Consider the following 22990-nt stretch of genomic DNA (forward strand, 5'->3'; position numbering starts at 1 on the left):
CATGTATAACTTTAATCAACGGCCTCACTTATTTACTATCTATCCATTTAACTTAATTCATTCAACAGTTTGACTATTTAAAATATCACAAAAACTTTTGTGTTAACCATCTAGTTTGTTATTTTTGTGAGAGAGATCTCCGATCTGACCAAACTCATGAAAAATATTATTTTTTATTTCAAAAATATTATGTCCGACTGTATCACAAAAATATTATTTTTATTGTATTCAGATCGACCTATCTCAAATATATAGATTCGTAAGATTATCTCACAAAAAACATATTCTTAAAATATATTATTTTACTCCAACAAAGTAACCAACGTTTTATTTAAATATTTAAGAATACTAATTCAATTCAGAATTTATCAAAAAATGTTATTATTTTGCAATATATCATTTCACCATAAACAATTTAATAAAGTTTAATTTATGTATTTAGATATATTAATCTGAACTTAAATTTACCCAAAAATATAATTTTACTTCAACCACCAAATTTAAGTTCAGCAACTAAAATTGTAAAGTGTAATACATTGAAACAAGTTTATAAAGGGATGGCCAAAATCAAGGGTTGGGATTTTCCTAACCCTTGAATAATTCAGCTTGTGAGTCCATTGGTATTTTACGGTCATAATTAGTTGATAAATAATCATAAACAACCTAATTACCTAAACCTTGACAATATAATGTTTTTAATATACACACACACACACACACGTACAAACAAGGTCCTAAATTCATATTTGTACGTAATTTATAACTCAACATTAAGAGCGCGCATTTAGCGGCTCAGGTTCGAGACTCGATTGTAACCAACTCCTCCCCCAACTCAAAAAACAATAATCCTAGTTCCATTCAAAAAACAATAATTCTAGATCCATCTTTGCATACCATCTCTACTGTGTAGATTGGAACGAGAATCTCGAGTTAAAACCTCTACAATCCACATTATATGAATCCAGCGCAGTGTTTCATATGTTGACGTACTCTACAGGGGAACATGCCGCAACAATATTTTTTCAATGTTCAACAAAATCCAATATAAATATTTTACATGTAGGCATTTAAAGGGACTCGAATACAAGACCTCAACTCCCCAGAAAACCTATTTATCCACCAATGAGCTAATTGATCAACCTAGCCCCCCAGTGCAAATTTGAAACAACACGACGCCGTGCCTCAAATTTACAATTGACCCAGGTTCGACGACAGAATTTATTGCATATCCTTTCTCTTTCAATTACATTCATACGCAGTTGGTATAAAATTTGAACCAATTTATCAATATACATTGTATGCATAAGATCTCTTTCTTGAATACAATCCAAATTATTTGTATAATGTGGTTGACATGCCTTGCAGTCTCTAATCTTGAATCCAGTGCTTGCATTGCATTAAGGGAAAATGTAGTATCTGAAATTGTCGAGAAGGAAAAATTGTGAGTTATGCATTACAAGGAACATGTCAATTTTTTGTATCCCAAATTTAATTAGAAAACGACGAGAACCGTGGAGAAAATGCAGATATCAAGTCATTACTGAAGTTTCTGAAGGTATCGAGTTTAAAGACGAAAAAAGATAGATATGGTGGCTTAAGCAGCCAACAATCTTATGTCAGAGCTCAAAAAGACCATTTTTTACACGGTATCCTTAAGTAGGAAACAAACTTGGTTTGTGATGTTTGATCAAAGCATTTTTCATGGCTAAGAGGATTTCAAACAGTCCACGAAGTATCAAAGGAGTTCCAGACAATTACGACGGAAGTTTAAGGCATTCAGATGATTGGTTCATGCAAGATGGAAGTTGGAGCGGTGGTGGAAGTTTTAGAATCAAAGCACCTCATCTTACCCCATTTTCTCAACCACAACAATTATAGCCACAGACACGACTTTCATAAGCTAACTCTGGATAACCTAGCCAAAACCGAAACCCGTCCACAGGCCAATGATTCGGAGTCAAGTTCCTACAAGACAACCACTGCTCGAGGTATCCACCATGTCATCAATGTGTACTAAGTTTAATAGAAGAGTAACTGCGGAAAGTCTATGATGACAGATATTGATCCAGTTTTTTGTCACAACATAATAAATAAGGTAGCTCTTAAGAATAAACTGAGAAAATAGCCACTGAATTTCATAGCAAAGGGCGCGGCGCATGGATAACCAAGATTCATACAAAACCCTCACTTTGAAATTCAGATAGCATTTCCGAATGATCAATTTAACCTAATCTGCTACAGATTTTCCTGTCTGGATACCCATTTTTTTTTTGGGAATAGTAGATCTCTATGGACAATTTAGTCAAACTTCTCAATTATAACAAGAAGCTGAAATGAATATTCATAATTGGGTAAGAATGTGGGCAGATGCAAGGATCTTACAATAACGAGTTGAAACATCCAAGATGAATGGGATATCGAAACATAATTCTAAAGGTTCAGAAAGTTACGCTTACCTCAGATAAAATCATTTTTCATCCATTAGTCTTCGAGATTTCAATCAGATGGCATACAACGGTATGCTACCAAATCCTGCATGTGCAGGATCAGTAAATGAATAAACGGAACACAATGTAATTACATGGTCAGTAATTCGATGTCATGATGAATTAAACACAAGCTTAAAAGTCGCATCATAAAAAAACTTGAACCAAAAGCACCTTGATGATAAGAATAGCAAAGATTTCTGTAAATTGTTCATAGTAAGTGACTTATCATAAATATAATTTGTCCTTGTTTCAAATGAGTGAACGGAAAATAAAGAAAATCCATAAGAACAACATATCACTTGAAACAGCATTTATTGTTGCCTAAAAATAGAACACTGTTGAAGACACAAAATCATAGATACAAATTAGGATGATCATAGAAGTGGGGGAGAAAAGATTCATACCTGAAAAACTCCGTGATATCTTCAAAGTTCTAATCACCTTAAATGCAAGTCACTAAGAAAATCGGAGAGTCTGAAAACATTATAATTCGTAAATAAAACACAAATTACTACAGAAAAAATGTATGAACAAAATTTGGTAAACATTATAGAAAAAATAATTGGACAAAGGTGACCTAATATCTTTAACAATCACTGTATTTCCATCTTCATCCCCAAGATGGCGAAGAACCACTTCCTCGAGTGTACCGTCTCGATATGCATGCTGTAAAAATGGAATCCACATGAAAAATTGCTAAAAACTCAGGGATTCATAAAAGATTTGCATCCATGTGAGGAATGAAGCACTTAGTAGTAAAATAATTGTTAGTCATAAATATACACGGATCAGATAAAGAATAGAGCTTATAAGCAAACTACCATCATTATAAATGCAAAACACATATGTTACATCCGCAATTTGTGCCAATTACACGTCCGGGTCTTTTGTTGTCGCGAACTAATATTTATCCTAGCACCAACAATATAAAATTGACAGGACAGCCCAAATTTTAACTAATGGCTATTGTGCCAAGAAGCAAACAAGAAAGTCAAATAATGTTGTATTGATTCCCTGAATTGCAGCTTGACCAAACTAATTTTCAAGGTAGTTGATACTCATCAATACACTAACCTTGCGGCATTATTTCACTCGTAAAACACAATTGCAACCAAAACGACGTAATTTACACAAACCCGAACAAATCCTCAATCACATGTGAAGGCATAGCATATCATGGCATCAATAAATTTGCTGCAAACATCACAACTAATTGCCACAATTAAATGTGAAATAAATGCATTCAAGAATTGGAACTCGACACATCCATAAATATATCCAAAGCAGAACAAAGCCAGCATGGAGCACTCTAATATCATCAGCCAAAATAGTCCAGCATCAGGTCCCAATATCAGTACTTAATTTATTTTCTAGTCACAAATTTATACTCATGAAATGGTACACAAGTTTACACTGCAAAATTCTGTTGAATATTAATTACTTGATCACGTTTTTCACAACTAAATAAAATATAACAGCCGAAGGAGCACTAATACTTTCATTACTATAGTCACTCGCATCAATTATCCCGCAGGAAAGGTAACATCGCGCTCATCTCTGCCACTATATTGTTTAAATCTTCAATAGTATCATTATCCAATTCCCCATTTTCAGGAAAGTGGAGCCCATAAAATTGCTCAAGTAAGCCATTTGTAGCTGAGATGTCAGAGCCCGATTGAACTTCATCTATGTCCCGAAATCTTGATCTGTTTAAATAAGGTTCGAATGTAGCATTCCGTAAAATTGAGCCAAACTTGACGGTATGCTGGAACACAACAAACTGATGCGTCATTGGAATAATAAGCCAACCAAGTTTACAATAAGAGAAGAAGTGTGCACTAAAAGTTCCCCACAATTTTCAAAAGCCATCAATCAAATGAATACAAAATTTTTTGCCTTAGATTCAGAGAGATACCAATTCAGATGTTAAATTTGGATTTTAAGTATCCAACACTAATACAATAGTCTCTACCCCTAGCCATCGCATTGTCTATAATAGGAATTTGATTCCCTGACATAAATTAGTGTCAATTACTATCAATAATATAAAGAGTATCACTTGACATTTTTCAGGATGATCAAGCCCGAACTCACCAACTTCACTTTTCACAAAATAATCCAACAAAATATAAAATCAATGATCTCTACAACTTTCCGGCCTCAGAATATGCTAGTGTTTAAGGTTTAGAGACTTCAACAATTAATATTTAAGGTGAATGATGAAACTTGTGAAATTTAAGCTTCAGGGACTGCTGCAATTTATTTTAAATGTGGAAAAATATAATTCCAAATGTACATGTGAACCATGATAATTTTTTCCACAATTATTTCGGTTCATGGCCATGTCATGTCTTTCACTCTCTAACATCAATATCAATAAATTATCTATTTACGAATACACTATAACAAAAAAATGTCATTTCTGCATAAAGCCTGTTAATGGTTCAACTCGAAATGGGATCTGCAAAGATTGGGGAGTTTCTTAATATGGTTTGCAAACAAAAGATGAAATGATAACAGGGAAGGCCATGGGCATTCCCAAAAGGTAGCTTGACTAATTGTCCACAAATTCACACCATCTACGGGGACAGGACAGTTTTTGTAGCTTTATGAGATGAAAAAACCATGATGAGCATTGAACCATTAAAGACTTGCATGCATCATCAAGAAGGCCAAGAACATTATTTCAGGACTACTAATAGGTGTGTGTAGTGAACATTTTGGACTTGTGTCGCATTTTGGTTAGGCACTTAGGCTAATGGTTAAATGTATGTGATAATGCTGTTTTAGAAAGCTAAGTACAACATACTGGTAAAGTCTTTGATATAGACGAAGAGGGGATAGGAAGAAAACATTGTAGCAAAATAACATCAATATAAACTTCAAAATCAGATAACTAATAACGAATTAAGCACTTCAATTCTTGATATAGGAATCCAAAACCAAGCCTGCTGCCCAATTCTTGGAATAAATAATCACAATTATTAAGAATTTAAAGAGAGAGAGAGAAGGCAATACTTCACAGTAAAGCAAAGAAATTACTTGGAAAAAATTCCGAAAACAATTGTAGTTCCTTAGAATTATTTCATAAAGTAAAACACACAGAAAAATGGTTTAAAATCTAGATTGCAAAAATCTAATCTCATCCTCTATTAAAGGCTGTTTGACTAGCATAATACGTCCAAAGTTCTATATCGCTTGGAAACATTCCCAAAGATCTTTCCCCTTTAAGAACTTCTTTCTCAACACCATTTCAACATTATTTGTGCAAAAGACAATGTCTACAGTGTTTTATCACTTGATTCCTCTAACCGACAATTCACAGACCGTGCATAAAAGCTTGAGAAAGGGCCACCAAAAATTGATCTTTTTCCAAACCCGTTTCTGATGCCCCAGAATAAAAACAAATATCATCACCAGCCACCTCACTTTCAATACTCTTCTCCAAAAAAAAAAATTCTAACCAAGTTCTACACATCTCGACATAATATTTAGTTATAATTCAGCTTTCGACCACTTCTTAAAAATACTCTATTGTTGTATTATATTTTATCAAATATATTACATTTTTAAATTGTAAAACATCTCAATCATCTCATTAACAGAATTCAATCCAAACATACTTTATCACGGATATTTTTCAAAAAAAAATATTTTTCAGGATTCGACAATAAAGTTTCTAAAAAAATACAAAACATATCTTTTTTAAATTTTGTGAAAGCATTCTCACAAATATTTACCAGAACATTTAAAATAAACCGACATTGCATGAATTTTTGGTTTACAAACAAATGATGAAATTCTTGGTTTATGCTTTGAGACATAATTTGAATCGATGAAAATGTGAAATATTTCCATGAAAATTATCGAGAAAGAAGCTACTAAGATCACAATAACTTCAAAAAAATTTATCCACCTTTCCTAAATCAGAATCAAATCTGAAGAACCAAATCCTCTCCAGATGACTCAAACCCATGACAGAAAAATCAAGTAGCATATTGCATTGAATGTTCGCGTTGACATGAAACATATTCAAATAATGCGTAACTGAAATACGAGCATTGAGGTTAACAAATGGTTACAAAAGAATGATTTGAATTTCAAATAAGCGTATTGGAGAAAATATTACATCAATATGAAACATATATAATTATCATCACAGAATGAAGAAATCCATAGGCTTATCAGTTGCATACAAATAAAAAATTAGGTACTCACAAAGATTTCCAAAAGGTGCAAGATAATAAACCAGCAACCAAACATAATCAAAATTTCATTTCCCATCAAGAAATCGATGAAACAGATTTTAGACGATGAAATAACAAAATTCTTGGCGAAATTTTGGCATAAAAATCTTGAATGCCACAGCTAACAGGAAGGATCAAGAAGTAGAATAAAGATACCCAAACAACAATACTCCCTTCGTATCAGATGTGGCAATACCTCTGCATTGTAAAAATTACATTCTCAAAAGCATTTCAACAGAAAATCTAAAGATGTGATCATTTAGACAGATATACGACAAATGAAGCAATAATTTTACAACAGTTTCATTAAATGCTGAAATTAAAAACACATGCATAGGATAGAAGCCACCAAATCGTGATCATTAAAGATGCAAGAAGCAGGCACGGGCCTTAATAAACACAAAGGGCAATCAAAGGCATCCACCCCATTGAAGCTAGGTGCATTAAAAAGTAAGATTCAATAGTTTAGATACTAAGAATAACGTCATCAAGCATCTGATGTGAACTTTACAAACAACTGAACAATAATAATAATAAGAAAAAAATTTAGTATTGAATCAAATATTGATAAATTGTATTTCAATTGAAATAAATAATTCTTTTATTTGAAGCGTGCTTCAATGCAATTTGAACTTTTAATATGCACAAAAACATAGGATTCATGGCCAAGGTGCACGCCTCAATGAAGGGCTTTGCCTTGGAATGACCATATGCACAAGAAACGTGTATTGTGCCTAGGAGGATGCATTGCGGGCTTTTACTTATATGCCTAAAAGTATATCTCAATATAGCATACTCTTGCCTCTTTTCGAAACAAGTAAATGTAAGCCAAGTGCATTAAAAGCCATCCTTCCACGGTACTTTTCTCAAACAGAAAAAAGAAACACCAACCAGATCATTTCCAAATACTGACCTGCGCTTATTTCAAGAAAATCAAAATATTTTTCCATCCCGAGGAAACTTAAGTAGCTGAAAACAAAAGTCGCATGAACAACAGCCAGTTTCATAGATTATAACTTATAACAAACATGCCAGCTCTAAATAAGTTTCCTTCTTTATTTCTTGCCTAGGACCTGGGAAATGAATTTTAGGAACCTCCAACAAACAGTCAGGCTCAATTGGCTGCTTATATATCTTCCTAAGTATCATATATGACAACAAAAGAGCCTAAATACAACCCTCTTAACAATTACATATTAAATCAATAGAAAATTAACATATGTTATTTTCAAGCAATGGCCCATAGAAACTTTTAGGAAAGAGAAAAACTAAAGGAAGTTAAAATAACGTTGGAAGGATTTAGTTTTACCATGATAACCATTAATAAGCAGCGATCCATCCAACAAGGAAAATCAAACGAATTGGTCTAACATGTAGTTTTTTAAGAAGACCATAAATACCTTGTAGAAACAACTTGTCCCAAATGGGCAGGTTCCATTACCAAAGTCGAAGTGCTTGCAATCAATAGACCTGGAAGATAACTACTTGTTAATTAGAGAAGGATAGGGAGATAGGAGAGAGATGGGAGGAAGTGGAGGGAGCTAAGTGATTTACTTTAGTTTTTGCTTGTAGCTATCGACGATCTCCTGCTTTTCCTCTTTTGAGGAATACCAAATGACACTGGGAATGACAAAGTATGAAAGTTTTCGACATATAGGGCAAGCTCGTAGCGCAGCATTAATATCGAAACCAGATGCAGGAGAACTACCACGCCAATTCCTGATGCATGATATACAGAATGGATGATCACACTCTGATAATATTCCAAATTTTCTTTCTGCAGATATAGGCTTTGAGAGGACACGCTCAAGACACACACTGCATTCTATTTCTTGACTATGCCTCAATGCTTCCAAGTTTTTTTGCATTTTCTCACATGCTTTCATATGTTCTTCTCTTTCTTGTGGCCTGTAAGGATGCAAGCACTGCTTGCCACAGGTAGGGCATGGATCACCATGAAGGTGAGGACATTTATTCCCACGAGGACAAGAACCAGCAGCAGCAAACGAACAGATTGCTTGGTCAGCTGGATCAACACTCTTCAGAGATCTAGCTTCTTGACCACTCTCTGGTAAATCTTGATGCCCCAATTTTTCCCTCCATGCCGGTCTAGAAGAAGGATGGACAGATCCATTAGCATCTGAATTCTCAGAAATTATGGCTGGGGAACTATAAGAGTCATATCCGGAGGTTCCGGAAGGCTGCACCACGGAGAAGGAAAGTTCTGCTGCAGTAGATGGAACTGAAGAATGTGACCTTGAAGGTTTGACATGTTCATATCTACATCTACTGCCATATGCACACATTCCTTTCTGGTAGAAAGTACATATCTGGAATAACATAGAAAAATGGATAACATTATACCATAAACAATTGCTTTAAGCCCCAGCAGGTTGATAGAAAGTTACGTTATTCGGAGGTGTGTTCCAATCATGTGAAAACTCACAACGTTCCCCTTTTAAACATGCCCCGTGTGCAAAGAATTTGCACTGAACCCTGAAGAAGTCAAAAGGAGAAAACATGTCAATTTATTCCGTTCACACCTGTCCATAAACCAATTATATATTGTTTAACAAATTAAGGTGGTGTAAAACTGACAACCATAAGCATGCAGAGATAGGCACTAAAGCCCAAGCCATACTAAGGTGTATGGGTGCCCCAAATCCTAGGCCAAGCAAAAACACGTACATTATCTAGCCAAGACACACTAATGCGCATGCATTCATGTTTTCTTTGCAATAATTGTTGTAAAATGATAAATTAAAAATTATAGAAATAAGTAAAGCTCTCCAAGAGACAAACTAAAACAAATATAATTTGTTGTGATGATATTTTACTAGAAATTAAAGAATTCTTAAGCACTAAACTCCAGGAAAAAAATTATAGAATTCAATCTGGTAGGACAACTGAGTGGATGTCTTCCAAAAGAACTATGCAACCATAATTTAATATTCTTGTTATAAGCAACAAGACAAAAGAGAATATAAGTGGTAAAACAACCTATTGCCGAAATAATCTTGATTCAAAACCATGGTATTTTGCAACAAATGTATGAAACTTCAAATCTTTAGCGATAACAAATTTCAAAACATTGGTCCCATCTCTTGAACATGTGAGTAGCTCGACTTAGAGCAGTAACACGGATAGGTAATATTAAAATAATGAGAAAAAATTAAATATATATTAGGGAAAAAGACCATCCAAATACCGACTGTGAGAAATCAGAGGACAATCAAGCAGCCAAGCCATGCAAGTAAATAACGTTTGACAAAACTAATTCTTTGAACAGCATTTTACAATCCTCTCCCCATCTGTGATGGAATAATAAATTTTACCCAACTGATCACAGAAAGTCGACAACCCGACCAATTGAAAACATAAACTCATAAACTACTTATGCTCCAATTCTTTTCACACTGCTCTAACATCTCTAATTTGACCCAACTCCATCCCAAATAAATTAGAAAAACGAACACCGAGAGATTGTAAAAAATAAATTCCAACGCAAGAATCAAGGAATGAAATCCCAAAATCACCGATTGGCACAAAATAAAAGCACAGATCTTACGCCTCGGGAACAAAAAAAAAACACGAATCAATTAATATTCACAACATAATTAGATGATAAAATCGGATTTTCCAAAATCATCCATCACCTTGACATGGCGTTGGGTGAAATCCGCCCAAGTGAATTCGCGGCTAGCCGAGGAGTGCTTCTGCCACTCAATAAAAAGCGAAATGGGGAGCGAATTTAGGGTATATTGGCAATTCGAGCTTTATAATTAGAACGCTGTCCGCCAGTTTTACCTGATGATGATGTCAGAATCGTTTTTATAATTAATATTTTTAGAGTTCAATTTAATAAGTAATTTTATTTTAAAATCTAAAATAAAATAAATTCATTTGCTAGTTTGAGGTCTCGTAGGTGTCATGTCACCCCGAATGGGGGAGAGTTTCGGCGTTAGTACGAACATTTGAATAAATATTTAAAAATATTGATTTTATATAATGAATATATTAAAATTTTAATTATTATTATAAAAAAACGTACTATATAAAAATTGTTTACGTCATTTGAGATGATATCATTTTTCGTCGTTAAATTGATTTATTTATCTTTGTATTTTAATATATTAACTCAGTGAAAATATTATCGATAAAAAAATGAAAAATATTTTTTAAAAAATCATATTTTATTTTGTATCTCAAATTCTTTTAAAAATAAATAAGTATTTTTCAAAAAATGAATTTTTTTATAATTTATTAGATGAACAAATTTTAAATTATAAATTATTTTTTAAAATGTGATAAAAAGTAAACTTTGATTAAGATATATAACAAAAATATCAATCTACGAACAATCAGTAAACAAAAAATTCACGATCATATTTTTCATTAAAAATTTGTAAAACGTAATATTACGTAAAAATAATATATTTTATTTAATATTTTAAAAAATAGTGTAAACTTAGTATATAAAAGTAACATAAACTCAAAACTTTAATTCAAATTAAACTAAATGATATAATAACATACATTTAAATATAATTTATATTTTCAAATTACATCATATTCAAATTTTAATTTAAAAAATGAAAAATATTTCACATTTAATAATATATTCATTATATATTTATCATTGAACATTTATTACATTACATGATAAAATTATTTTCTTTTTCAGGAAATACACTTTGACTAAATTATACTAAATCTTGCAGACAACTTTCTATAAGCACTAATTTATGTGTGTGGATAAAAATTAGTGCTCATAGAATTGAACACTTGAAATTCACTTGCCCAAATTGTTCTTTTATTTAATTTCCATTTTATTATTTTTTTCTTTACCAAACTTCATTGTAGTTAATGTGAACTTCTGAAGCAATGGCATTGCAATTTTATTCTCTTTTAATGCCCACTATTTTTCAAAACAATATGATGCAATTCCAAACTAGTTTTCATGCCCACTACTTTGCACTCATGACTCACCACATCAAGCAACTTCTTCCGTCGGCACAATTCTCAGAAGCAACAGAGAAATCCGCCATGACTGAGTGAAAAAAACATCTATTAATACAAAGTGGACCCGTCATCATACGACGAGTGCCATCCCCATCGGCAAGGCTTGGCGTCGTCGTCGTATTCTCCACAACAGCTCCATCTCTTTTTCCAGTTTGCTCTACCTGTGTTAGGCCTATTATCTTTATCATTCCATCTGTATAAAATCACTCCAGATCGATCAGTCCATTCTCCATCAATGCCTTGATGAGATGGGGCGAATGCAAATAAACCCTTCTCCCCTGCATATTTCTAAACCTCAAACTTAGTCGGGAAAAAATGCATCTTAAGATGACTGTGCTATGGCAGCTTATGAGGTATTAATGGAACGTTATGCTGAGGCATTAATGGAACGTTATGCGAGTATGTTGCAAGACCAAACATTTGCCCTTTTATAACAAGTTATATAGTGGCATAATGCAATTCAAATATTGTCTGTCATGTAACAGTCAAAACACCACATTTCCATTAATTTGCTAGCAAAGGTAAATGTAGATTCCCATGATTGCATCAACTTCCAACCAATGAGGATTGAATACGTGCATTTAGCTTTGATACCAATTAAAGATATTTACTGTGTTACCAAAAACTTTTGAACACGTAGCTCAAATATTTCAAACTAAATAGCAACTTAAAATCATGTCCAATCGGTGTGTCAGTATTAGCAAACATTGCTGCTCAACGAGTAATGAAAAATGCTAGTAAAAAACCTACCAGTGCATCTTTAAACTAGTCTTGCACCATTTCAGTTTGTTTATTAGCAAACCATTTTTACGTGGGAATTTCTAAACACCCAAGAAAAAGATTGAACATTTTTTCAAAACAACATGAAATAGAATATGAATCAAGAATTCCAGTTTAGAAGAGAAAACTTAGAACTTGACCAAAAAATTCAAATTAAAGTCGCAAACTATGATCCAATCTTAAACATTATTCTATTATTACTGATTCTCTCCCATGTATTAAGAGAGAGAATAATGGAAAATCTTTCGTGAAACTCCAAATGTGTATTTTCAAAACTAGTTTCAATGTCAACTCAGAAGAAAATGACGAGGATAATTTTGGAAAACTCCTCTTTCTTTCTCTATTTCTTAAGATAACTTAAATCACATAACAAACTTTTAAGACTCTACATATAGATTTCAAAGAACACCCTCCTCAATCCTCGTACTAGATTGATGATAAAATGATACAAAGGGGATACAAATGTAATTTTTTAAAAATAACCATAAACTCGTTTTTTTAATATAATAAACATAAAAGGTGCATTTTAAGATTATCATTGTTATAAAACAATTGTAGATAAAAAACTAATAGTCAACCATCCTCAAGAGGTGTTTAAGTTGGCGTAGTAAATGAGCATTTGACCTATGATAAGAAGATCAATTTCTCCTACTAACACCTTCTCAAATGAGCTTGTCGCACAAAACTTGTCCAGTACGGTTTACTTGGTTAGCATGATTTGCAAGTTATTGCGTTAGTCCATAAGTTTACCTAGTGCACACTGAAAGGTGGAGATTGTGGGTTTCCAAATCATAAAAAAAATATTCAACTACACAATGCTGGTAATTTTCACAGGAAGTAGTTTCTATGCATAAATTAGAATGTAAACTTTATTTTTTCAACAATAAGCAAAAACAAATTATTAAAATATTGAATTTAACATATTTTGAAAAAAATTAAATGATGGATTTAACAAACTTTTAAAATCGACAAAAAATAAAAATAAAAATCATTTAGTACTTTTACACATATACAAAGAGTGTGAATGATTGCCTGTCTCGGGTTAAGCTAAGACAACCCCAGATAATGATTTCACATAATCCCATGGAATCCAAATAAGTGCCAACCCAAAAAAACTTTGTATAAGAGGCTACACTCAAAAATTATATCTTGAAACAAAGTCTTACACAATGCACCATCTTCTTTGTTGAAAAAATATTTCTCTCAGGGAATTTTTCTATGCACGTGGAGTGAAATTCACCTCATGTAGTGTGGCAAAACCCCAACTATTGGATTTAAAGACAAAGAGAGATTTCCCATGTAATGTGGCAAAACTCCTAAACTAGCATAGACTTTGCCTCTCTTAGGTTGTATGTGGATCAAAGGATTAGGTTTGGATGAAATGATTTGAAATTTAATCGTTTGAAAATTCATGGATTATAAATGACATTAGTTGGTTGTCATTTCAAATCGTTCCAAAATGCAAAGGAAAATGCATTGAAAAAAATCAGAAATTTTAAATATCTACTTCAATTTTTTTGTAAGGACCGTGTATCGTAATATCGTAAATCCGATGTTGATTATCAATAATTCATGAAATTGTCATGTGATTATGTATATGATGTATATCATGACAATGAAAGTGAGAATATGTTGTGATAATGAAAGATTATATTAGAAATTGATTTGTGTTGGAAACGTGTGCTGAACCGTGACAGAAAAGTGACATATGTTACGGTTTTTAGCATAATTAACTGAGTATTAGTCCAAATGAAAGGAGGCTAATTTCATTGGAAAGCTAATACATTGTACTAAAACTTTCATGTCTTGAGTTTTGTCCAAATCCATTTGAAAATAGGAGAAAAAGCATCCCTAAGTGTATCGTGTGCGTTGCAGTTTCTGCACTGACACATTTTGGGAGAATGAGCATAACTCTCACATCAGATATCCAAATTGAGTGAGGTCGGTGGCAATGAAAGCTAAGACATAGATCTAAAACTTTCATGTTGACCACTTTTGCAAATTCGAAGCCTAAAATAGCGTTTTGGACAGAACAAGTCGCGTTAGGGCGCAACAGTTTGCGCGCCCCAACGCGAGGCCAAAGCCAAAAACCTTTTCGGCAGTAGTGGGCGCGCTGGGGCGCCCAAACTTGACCGCCCCAGCGCCGATACTGCTGTTGCACAGTATTTAATGTTGATAAGAATGAAGTTTCTTCATTTTCCTTTGGATGCTACGAGAGATAATCGAGAGAAATCAAATTCTTTTGTACGAAATCACCTCGAAACGTTGTCCCAACTTGAAACAAATTATATATCCGGAATCATCGCGTCGAGAGCTTCCTTTTGAGGTAAGTTTCTTCTAGTTTCAGCACCTTTAATTATTGAAGTGCTGGAATATCATGTATTTGAAGTCGAGATTCATATATGTGGTAGAATAACCGACAAGAAACTAAGTTTTGAAGTCGGAATTGAATTATGTTATGATTTTGATTTGATATGAATTTTTGAAATTTCAAAAGATATTTGAAACTTATATTGTTGAATTTGAATGAAATTATTGATTGAAATGAATGTGTTATTGATGTAGATAGATTATTATGCTGATATCTTCAAGCTACATCGACTGGAAACGAAGAATTGAGGTATGTTGCGACCGAGTAACATACGACAGGTATCTGTATCATATGATATATGTTGGATTGATTTGATGGATTGGATTGAGAATACATGTCTATATGCCTTATTTGTTGAGTTTATGTTGCATACATGACATGCACGTTGAGCTATGATCCTTGGATACCCTGATATGATTGGATTTGATTCTGGGGTTTGTGAACACAATGCTATGTTTGGCATTATGTGGCCCTTAAAGCATAGACATTAGTGGCCCCGATGATTGATTGAGATTTGGGATTTGATGGCGCTTTGTCGACGCTATCATACGAGTATCCCTGATTGAGGCCGGTGTGCCAGCTCGAGCATTGATTTGATAGCGATTCGATTGACTCTGACATGTGCTCAGTGGATGGGCATTTTACCTGATACCTCCACGACATACATGCATTGCATATCATATATCATTGTTTAGATATCTGTGGTATATATTGTGGTTGCTTCATACTGAGCTTTGCTCACCCCAGAGGGGGCTGTTGTTGTCTTTGTAAGTTGACAATGACAGGCACTCCAGGTTATCAGGAGACCGGAGATGGTACTTCTGGAGGGAGTCACAGTTTGAGTTGAGATTTAGTGGATGTTTCCCAGTATATATGTATATGTATCTATATACCGGGGCATGTCCCGAGGATATGAGTTTGTTTGTATTCAGTTGATTTGGATTACGTGTGGGCTTGTTTTATACTGTGATTGAGTTAGACGCGACTATATTACATACTATTTTTAGTATTATAATTACAGTTGACAGGTTTTGGGCTCATTGTAAAGAAAATTTAAACTCGTTTTCCGCTGTAATTAATTAACCCTAATCAGATTGTGTTGTAATAACGATTAGGAGCTAAGGGCCACTCACATTTTTACCCAAACACAAATGATGGATTTGAGTGAGGAATTTGAAATCCATTTGTTTTTATTCATTCAATCCAAATACAACCCAAAGTTTTCTTTTATGAACGATAATCTAATCAAAATTATAAAATAATTTAACCAACCTCGAGATTGTAAATGCAAAAACATACCATAAGCGAGCAAGAACTCGGAATTTTCAAGCCCTCCTACTAAAACACAAAATATGACTAAAGCAAATATTTAGTTGAAAATTCTAGTTGGATCTAGTTTTTTTGTCAACCACTTAGCATGTCAAGGTAAAAAAGAAATGAAGTATTGTGATTACAGCATTTTGTTGATGTTGATTAATATGGTTTGTGACATGTGACTAAAAAATTTACAAAATACATCATTGATTCCTCCTTGATGCAGTGTCTTTAAGCTAATCAAACAATAGTTTGTGATTCTTAGGTGCAAAGATGTGTACATGTAGCGCCCTTACCCGAGCCACTACTAAACAGACTAATAAGCATGCAAAATTAAAACTTAATAACAACAATTAAACAGCGAAAACCAAATAATTTAATCATCTTACAACCCAAACGAAAACAGAACGATAACAACAGCTTTAAACATGTATCATACAACAGATAAATATGCAGCATATAAGTGTGTATACTACGCTTGGATATCTCAGTTAGTACATCATGTACCTCACCTAAACAGTCTGACAAAAAGCTCTGAACTTAGACAATACCAACATAATAAAATCATTATCAAATCAGATCTTGAATTATCAAACATGCTCCAAAATTCTTTCTAATGATCCTTAAATCACTATTTAAGGCTTAGGATTATACATGCGTCCATCTTCAACTCACTGATGATGTCTCAATCTCACACCGACCTCTCCTCGAGTCGACACTAGCTCCGAAACTTCCCGACACCAAAATGTAGAGGCCCGAAATTCGTACTTGAAAATTTGCGGAAAAATTTTCAGTTTTCTCTTTAAGTAATTAAAATGCCTCATTCATAAAAATAACTGATAAAAAGTTTAATCATTCAAAATAGCAGCGGAAGTAAATAATGTTTCAAAACGACAACTTAAAATAATTAATCGTAATAAACTGAGTTTGCATAAAAAGAAATAATAAGTAAACTGATAAATGAGGTCCTCGGGTTCCTACTACTGCCGACCCAAGATGGCTCACTAGGTCCCCGCCCTCAGTCCCGACCTCATCAGTACCTACAACAATCAAGTCTAGTGAGTCTAAAGACTCAGCATGCATGTATCATAAGTAACAAGTAATAATAATAAAATTGCATGCAAGGTAAAAATATCATGAGTCTGGCGTAACGTAAAAATATCATGTCATGAGTAATTATAATACGTGCATAACTGAACTGAAAATCATAAGTGAAATGTTGCTCGATAGAGCCCTGTCATGAAATAACATGTCATAATTTTCTGTTGAGAATACGTTCTACGCAAGTGGCCCCTGAACTGAACTGAATCGTCTGACCAGACTAAACCACAGTATACTGGGCGGTAGAGATCTACCAATACATGAACATGAACTGAACCGGTCAGTGACCACCGGACGAAGTAATAATCCCATGATAAGCTGCTATCCCATGAAGTGAGGTGGCCACAAACAATATCGCATATATCTCAAAAATAAACTTTTATATTTTTGCACGTAATATAATTAAATAACATAATTAAATATCCTGTATTATTTTACCAAATGGGTTGGAATCGTTCCCAGGCTCGCTGCGACCTAAATCTAACATGAGAAACATGCAAATAACTTAACTTGACCAAAACTTCGTAATTGAATTCAAAAAAAAAAAAAAACGAGACAATTACGCCCAATGACTTAGTATTTAATCATGACTCCGTGCCAAACCGAACCAACACCGAACCATCATTTAGTCATGATTAAAATACACTTAAAATGATGAAATAATGCTCCTAAAATTTCAGTACTTCGAAATTAGTGGAATGGAGGCCAAAAACATGAAACGCTCATTCGAGAGTCACTTTGGCACATTGCACCGTAAATTCTCGTACAACCTCTAAACCTGACCAAACCACGAACGGCCAAAAACATGACCTTCCTAACTCAATGAGGTACTGTCCAGTCCAAGGGCATAGGCTAAAAGCCAACCAAGAACTCGAAACACACCTCTGAACCGTGGGTGCAGTTGCTGTCAAAAATACAGCAGATGTTGGTGCGTTTCCTTGCGTCGTTTGCAAGGCTAATGGCCATTGGGGCTTGCACCACCGACCAGAGCCTCTTACCAACATCCTAGGGTGTGGTTTGAACTATGGCTAAGGGCCCTAGGCCAGCCACAACTCAAACAACACCAGCAACAACTCGAAGCTCCTACCCGAGAACGCATATGCACGCGTGGGGTGTCTCGCTTGTTCTTGCTGTCACGGACCATTCCAGTGGCCATTTGATTGACCATGGCATGATCTAGACTTCAAGAGGTATGGTATGAACCGTGGCTAAGGGCTAAAAAGCCAACCAAGATCCATACCACCCCTAGAATTCGAAACATACACATGCAGCAAATGAAGGGATCGAAGGGGGTTTGTCTTGTTTTATTTGAAAACCGATGCAACCATGGACCAAGCCTTGAAAGGCCGACTTGGTCTCGTCTTAGACATAACAAGGAGATGTTCTAACCATGGCTATAGCCCTTAGGGCAGCCAAGATCAGAATCATTCCCCTTGACAGCAAAACCGAGCATTCGAACTCAAAAAGACTTTATGGAAGAGTTGCTGTATTTTCTCAATTCCAGCGGGCATGGGGCTTGAACTAATGGACCAACGTGATCCCGACACACCCTAGTACATGCCTAGGTGCAGCCTTGGGAGCCTAGGGTCGAGCCAACCACTTGTACATACCAAAAACAACAAGACCGTGAAGCATGAAAGAAGAGGTCGAAAAGCTGCACTTCATTTTCGAAAAAGCTATCATGAAATTTCGGTTTTTGGCTATCAAACCATGATCATGATTGAAGAGTGAAAGGAAATATAAGCATGTCTGGATTTGTTTTGAACGAAAAACAAATGAAAACAACGACGCGGCGCGGAGGAGACCGAGGGTTCTTCTTTCCTACTCGATTTTCTCTCTTGTTTCTTGCTAGGAGTCTCACGATTTTTCTCTCTAGTATGCTCTGAAATTTCGAAATAATGGAGAGGGAGAGAATGGCTAGGAGTGAAGGGAAAGTCTACAAATAAAATGGGATAAAATGGCAATGTCAATCTTTCTATCCTAGAGTTGAGAGATAATGGGAATGATTTGATAACAAAAGATTTTGAGGGATAATTTACTAGGTGAATGGCCGATTCTTGTTATTCGAAATAGGGTAGAAAATTGTTTACTTAATAATTTACTTGGTGATAAAAAGGATAGGGATTTTCTATCAAAAATGGTTAAGGAAGGGATCAAGAGAAATGAGTTGTCAATTATTTAAATCTAGAAAAGAGTGATGGCCGATTTTATCATTTAAAAAGAAGAGGAATATTTCTAGATAAACATGGTAGAAATATTGCTTAAATATTAATTAGTGGTGAATAAAATTTAGGGAATTATCTATCATGAATGGATAGGGAAAGATATCAAAGTTTGAGGGTTGACAAATTAAATCCTTAAAAGTGAAGTGGCCGAAAATTAAGATAATGGGAGGGAGAATATTTCTTAAATATTGTATTTTAAATCTTTAGAGTTTTATCTACCCATTAAATAATTTAGTGAGTTAATAAATTAATTATTGAACTTATTTACTACTTACCTCAAATTACTTAAATAATTCCCTAAACATTCTTTTACATTAAATTAACTTATTATTTGTTTTAAATAAATTCTGGGACTGTTTTCTTAATGTTAAATTTATCTCATTACTCCAACTCCAGTCCGGTCTCACTTAATTAACTGAAAAGATAACAATTAAACTACTGCACAAAAGAATTAAATTTAAAGAAAAAAAATTTAAATCCTCATGCAATAAAAATCATTTTAATTTAAATACTAGAAATTATGCATGGCTTATACGTAGTCTGATTTACGGGTTCTACACAAAATGCCCTAGAAACTGGCTAGAAAACCTAAGGTATATGGCTAGAACTCTCTCTGAAGGAAGCAGTGTAGGGAACAAAAGAAATCAGCTTCCATTTATAGGCTGCATCCGGACTAGTTCAGAAGATCCGAATAAATCTTATCTGTCATGTGTCACATCTCATTTGTCTAGTTGGATTTCTTGTGATAATGTAATCTGAAGTAGATTGGTTTGTCCATTTTAAATTCGGTGGCTCCCAACAGATTGATCTCGAATTATCAATTCCTTAATAATGCTTAATTAGCAACCCTTTAATCATCTCTTAATTAATGCTTCATTCAAAATAAAGATTCGGATAATTACAGTACATCTTTTAGTGCTCAGATTTAAAAATTCCTAGCTTCATCACCAAAGTTATTGATCATCCCTAATAATGAAATTGAAATAATATACTATACTTACATCTATGTCAAAACTTTTAATTACGACTTGTTTTGCCATCCAGTGAGTTGTAGAACAATATTATCGTGTTTCAATGCCACTCAGGTTGGTTTTGAAAACTTTTTTACACATGCTACGACAAGCCAACTCAATCTTGGCCATGGAACACATTCTAAAGTAGCGGATTGAACATGGTCTAAAGTCCCGAAGAGCAAAAATAACATCTAAGGCACACGCAATGACAAAGCAGGTAACGATTCGGTCAATCTCCTTAAATGGTCGTATTAATAATCACCTGCAGTATGAATACACGATGACGGAGCTCCCAACCCATTTGGGCATTTCAAGCTCTAAACACCATACGAATACGAGTCCAATCACTGAAGAGCTCTTGACTCACATAATGTGAGACCATGTCTATTATAATAGTTAGCACATCCGGTTGTAAATAAACTATTATGAATTTTGGAAGATTGATCAAGTATGACCTCGTCCTAGTTCTATACTAAAGTGATTACATATATACATATTAAATCTCACTTGCCTTTTACATATATACATATTAAATCTCACTTGCCTTTACGAGGGCAAATGGATAATTCTTACACCACATAGTGGTACACACTCAAGCTACGCGTCCTTGCACAATCGTTGGAGCGTAGTATCTTCATGCAAAAGGCTTTGTAAAGGAAGCTGTGGGATCGAGTGTAGAATCATGAAGCAAGTCCACTTAGTAAGAATCATTGAAATACTGATTTTTGAACCTATGGCACATATCAGTTTGTAACATCGCTTTCAACATAAATAATAGCAAAGAGCCTGTAATTGTACCTACATCTTCCAATATCATCAATCTTGCCGACACAATATCACCATCTTGCAAACATGTGTCTGGTGGTGAGTGTGATAAACGTAATTCTAAATGCAACTTCTAGTCTGTTACTACGCAATTCACATTCGAGCCAATAGAATAAGCAGACAAGTTGCAAGTATAGCGACTCGAGACTCTGAGATGGTCTGAGCTTATATAACCACACGAGTCTACATATTTTTATCAACCCATTTACCTATTATCAACAGATATTCGATCACCATTACAGATAGCAAGTACAAGGTAGGTGCAGGAACTCATAGGTGGAAGAATAGTTTTGGAGGTGATATTTATCATTGTCATCCAGCCTCACTCCAATATTCTTATATTTACACATCAAAAAATATAATTCCCCCAAAAAACAACAGATAAAAACTATAGTGTCTGAAAATTTTATCTGTCAAAATTGTATGAGAATCGGTCCTCTTATAGAAGAAAACGAGATTATGCCCTCGCTACAAATTTCAAGTACCCGATAGATATTAAACCAACTTCCAGAAACAAAAACAACCCATTACAGAATTCTCATAAAATTTTGAATAGTCAAAAACATTATATCAGAAACAGATAAAAATCACGTAAATATATGTAGGATTCGAGTGATATACAAAAATGTACATACCAGTGGCGTAGCCATGGAAAGAGCAAGCAGTTGAGGAGTTGTCCCTGTCTTCATAAAGTGTATTACACCTCAAGCATCGCTTCTGGGCACTAATAATCTGCAATTTTTTTCGGCTGGTTCTCGGATTGAATAATAATCTCGGGGAACGATTACAACAAACCAGATTCATGGTTTTCAGAATTTAATCCCTCAAACAACGATAATTTTCTCGAGGGGAAAAATGCTAAGCGAGAGTAGGATGTAGAGCAAGCCGAGGACCAATTTAGTTGTTCTCCCGTAATACAACTCTATACATTAGAATTTCATAATGTTTCGTTTTGAACTCCAAATATGTACACTAAACTAAAGCAAAAAATCTTTACGAGGACGTCTGGCTGTAAATTTGGTGTACGGAAATTATTTACTTTTTTTTGTCAGAAAAATGATTTTTCTTTGTAATTAATATAAACTAAATCAAATTCTTCTTATCAATATAAATATATGAGAACTAAGATTAATTCTTTTACTTTATTAAAAAAAAATATGACTAGTCTCGAAATTAAATACTATTATTGATATTATTTTCGGGGCGGGTTCGGAGATGAGGATAGTAATACCATACTCGCCTCCCCGAACCCAAAACCGAAAAAATCGAGGATCCCCATCCTCATTTCGGGTTTTTCCCATGAGATCTCAAAACTGTGGGGAAAGTTGTCATCCGTAATTCCAATCTAAGCATTTAATATGAGTTCATTCTCGTTTTTTTTTTTAAAATATCCGAGTCAGACATTTGATCTGACTCATATCGTGGTGGTATTTAAATTTTTTACATTCACTAAAACTGTAAAAGAACAATTTAACCTATATATATGAGTGAATATAATAAACTCATATAACGTGGTGGACTCAGACTTTTAATCTGAGTTCATTCTCGTTTTTTTTTTTTTTTGTATTTCTTTCTATGTATTGTTTGTATCATAATTCGATAA

The 22990-nt window shown here is 34.1% G+C and overlaps 1 protein-coding gene and 1 long non-coding RNA gene across 5 annotated transcripts; both read right to left on the reverse strand.

Annotated features, from left to right (window-relative positions):
* Nucleotides 1-1217: 1217 nt before the first annotated feature.
* Nucleotides 1218-10555, reverse strand: LOC142539426 (E3 ubiquitin-protein ligase makorin-like). 4 transcript variants are annotated; one of them, XM_075644867.1, is made up of 8 exons: nucleotides 10393-10555; nucleotides 9145-9232; nucleotides 8291-9066; nucleotides 8137-8206; nucleotides 3067-3155; nucleotides 2894-2963; nucleotides 2457-2532; nucleotides 1218-1416 (listed from the first exon to the last, which is right to left on the reverse strand). In XM_075644867.1, exons 1-6 carry the CDS (start codon nucleotides 10398-10400, stop codon nucleotides 2927-2929), a joined length of 1068 nt encoding a protein of 355 aa, XP_075500982.1. In that variant the 5' UTR covers nucleotides 10401-10555; the 3' UTR covers nucleotides 1218-1416; nucleotides 2457-2532; nucleotides 2894-2926. The 4 variants fall into 4 exon arrangements, with proteins under 4 accessions (XP_075500982.1, XP_075500983.1, XP_075500984.1 ...); XM_075644868.1 differs by having other exon boundaries at nucleotides 2451-2532; XM_075644869.1 differs by lacking the exons at nucleotides 1218-1416; nucleotides 2457-2532; nucleotides 2894-2963 and adding an exon at nucleotides 3986-4254 and having other exon boundaries at nucleotides 3068-3155; nucleotides 10393-10487.
* A 1046-nt stretch (nucleotides 10556-11601) lies between these two features.
* On the reverse strand, nucleotides 11602-22327 carry LOC142539427 (uncharacterized). The gene is made up of 3 exons (XR_012818914.1): nucleotides 22023-22327; nucleotides 11689-12036; nucleotides 11602-11639 (listed from the first exon to the last, which is right to left on the reverse strand). It is a non-coding gene; the product is annotated as an uncharacterized LOC142539427 (long non-coding RNA).
* Between the last annotated feature and the right edge of the window lie 663 nt (nucleotides 22328-22990).

The sequence above is a fragment of the Primulina tabacum genome, chromosome 3, assembly GCF_025594145.1.
Source record: "Primulina tabacum isolate GXHZ01 chromosome 3, ASM2559414v2, whole genome shotgun sequence".
Taxonomy (NCBI): Eukaryota; Viridiplantae; Streptophyta; class Magnoliopsida; order Lamiales; family Gesneriaceae; genus Primulina; species Primulina tabacum.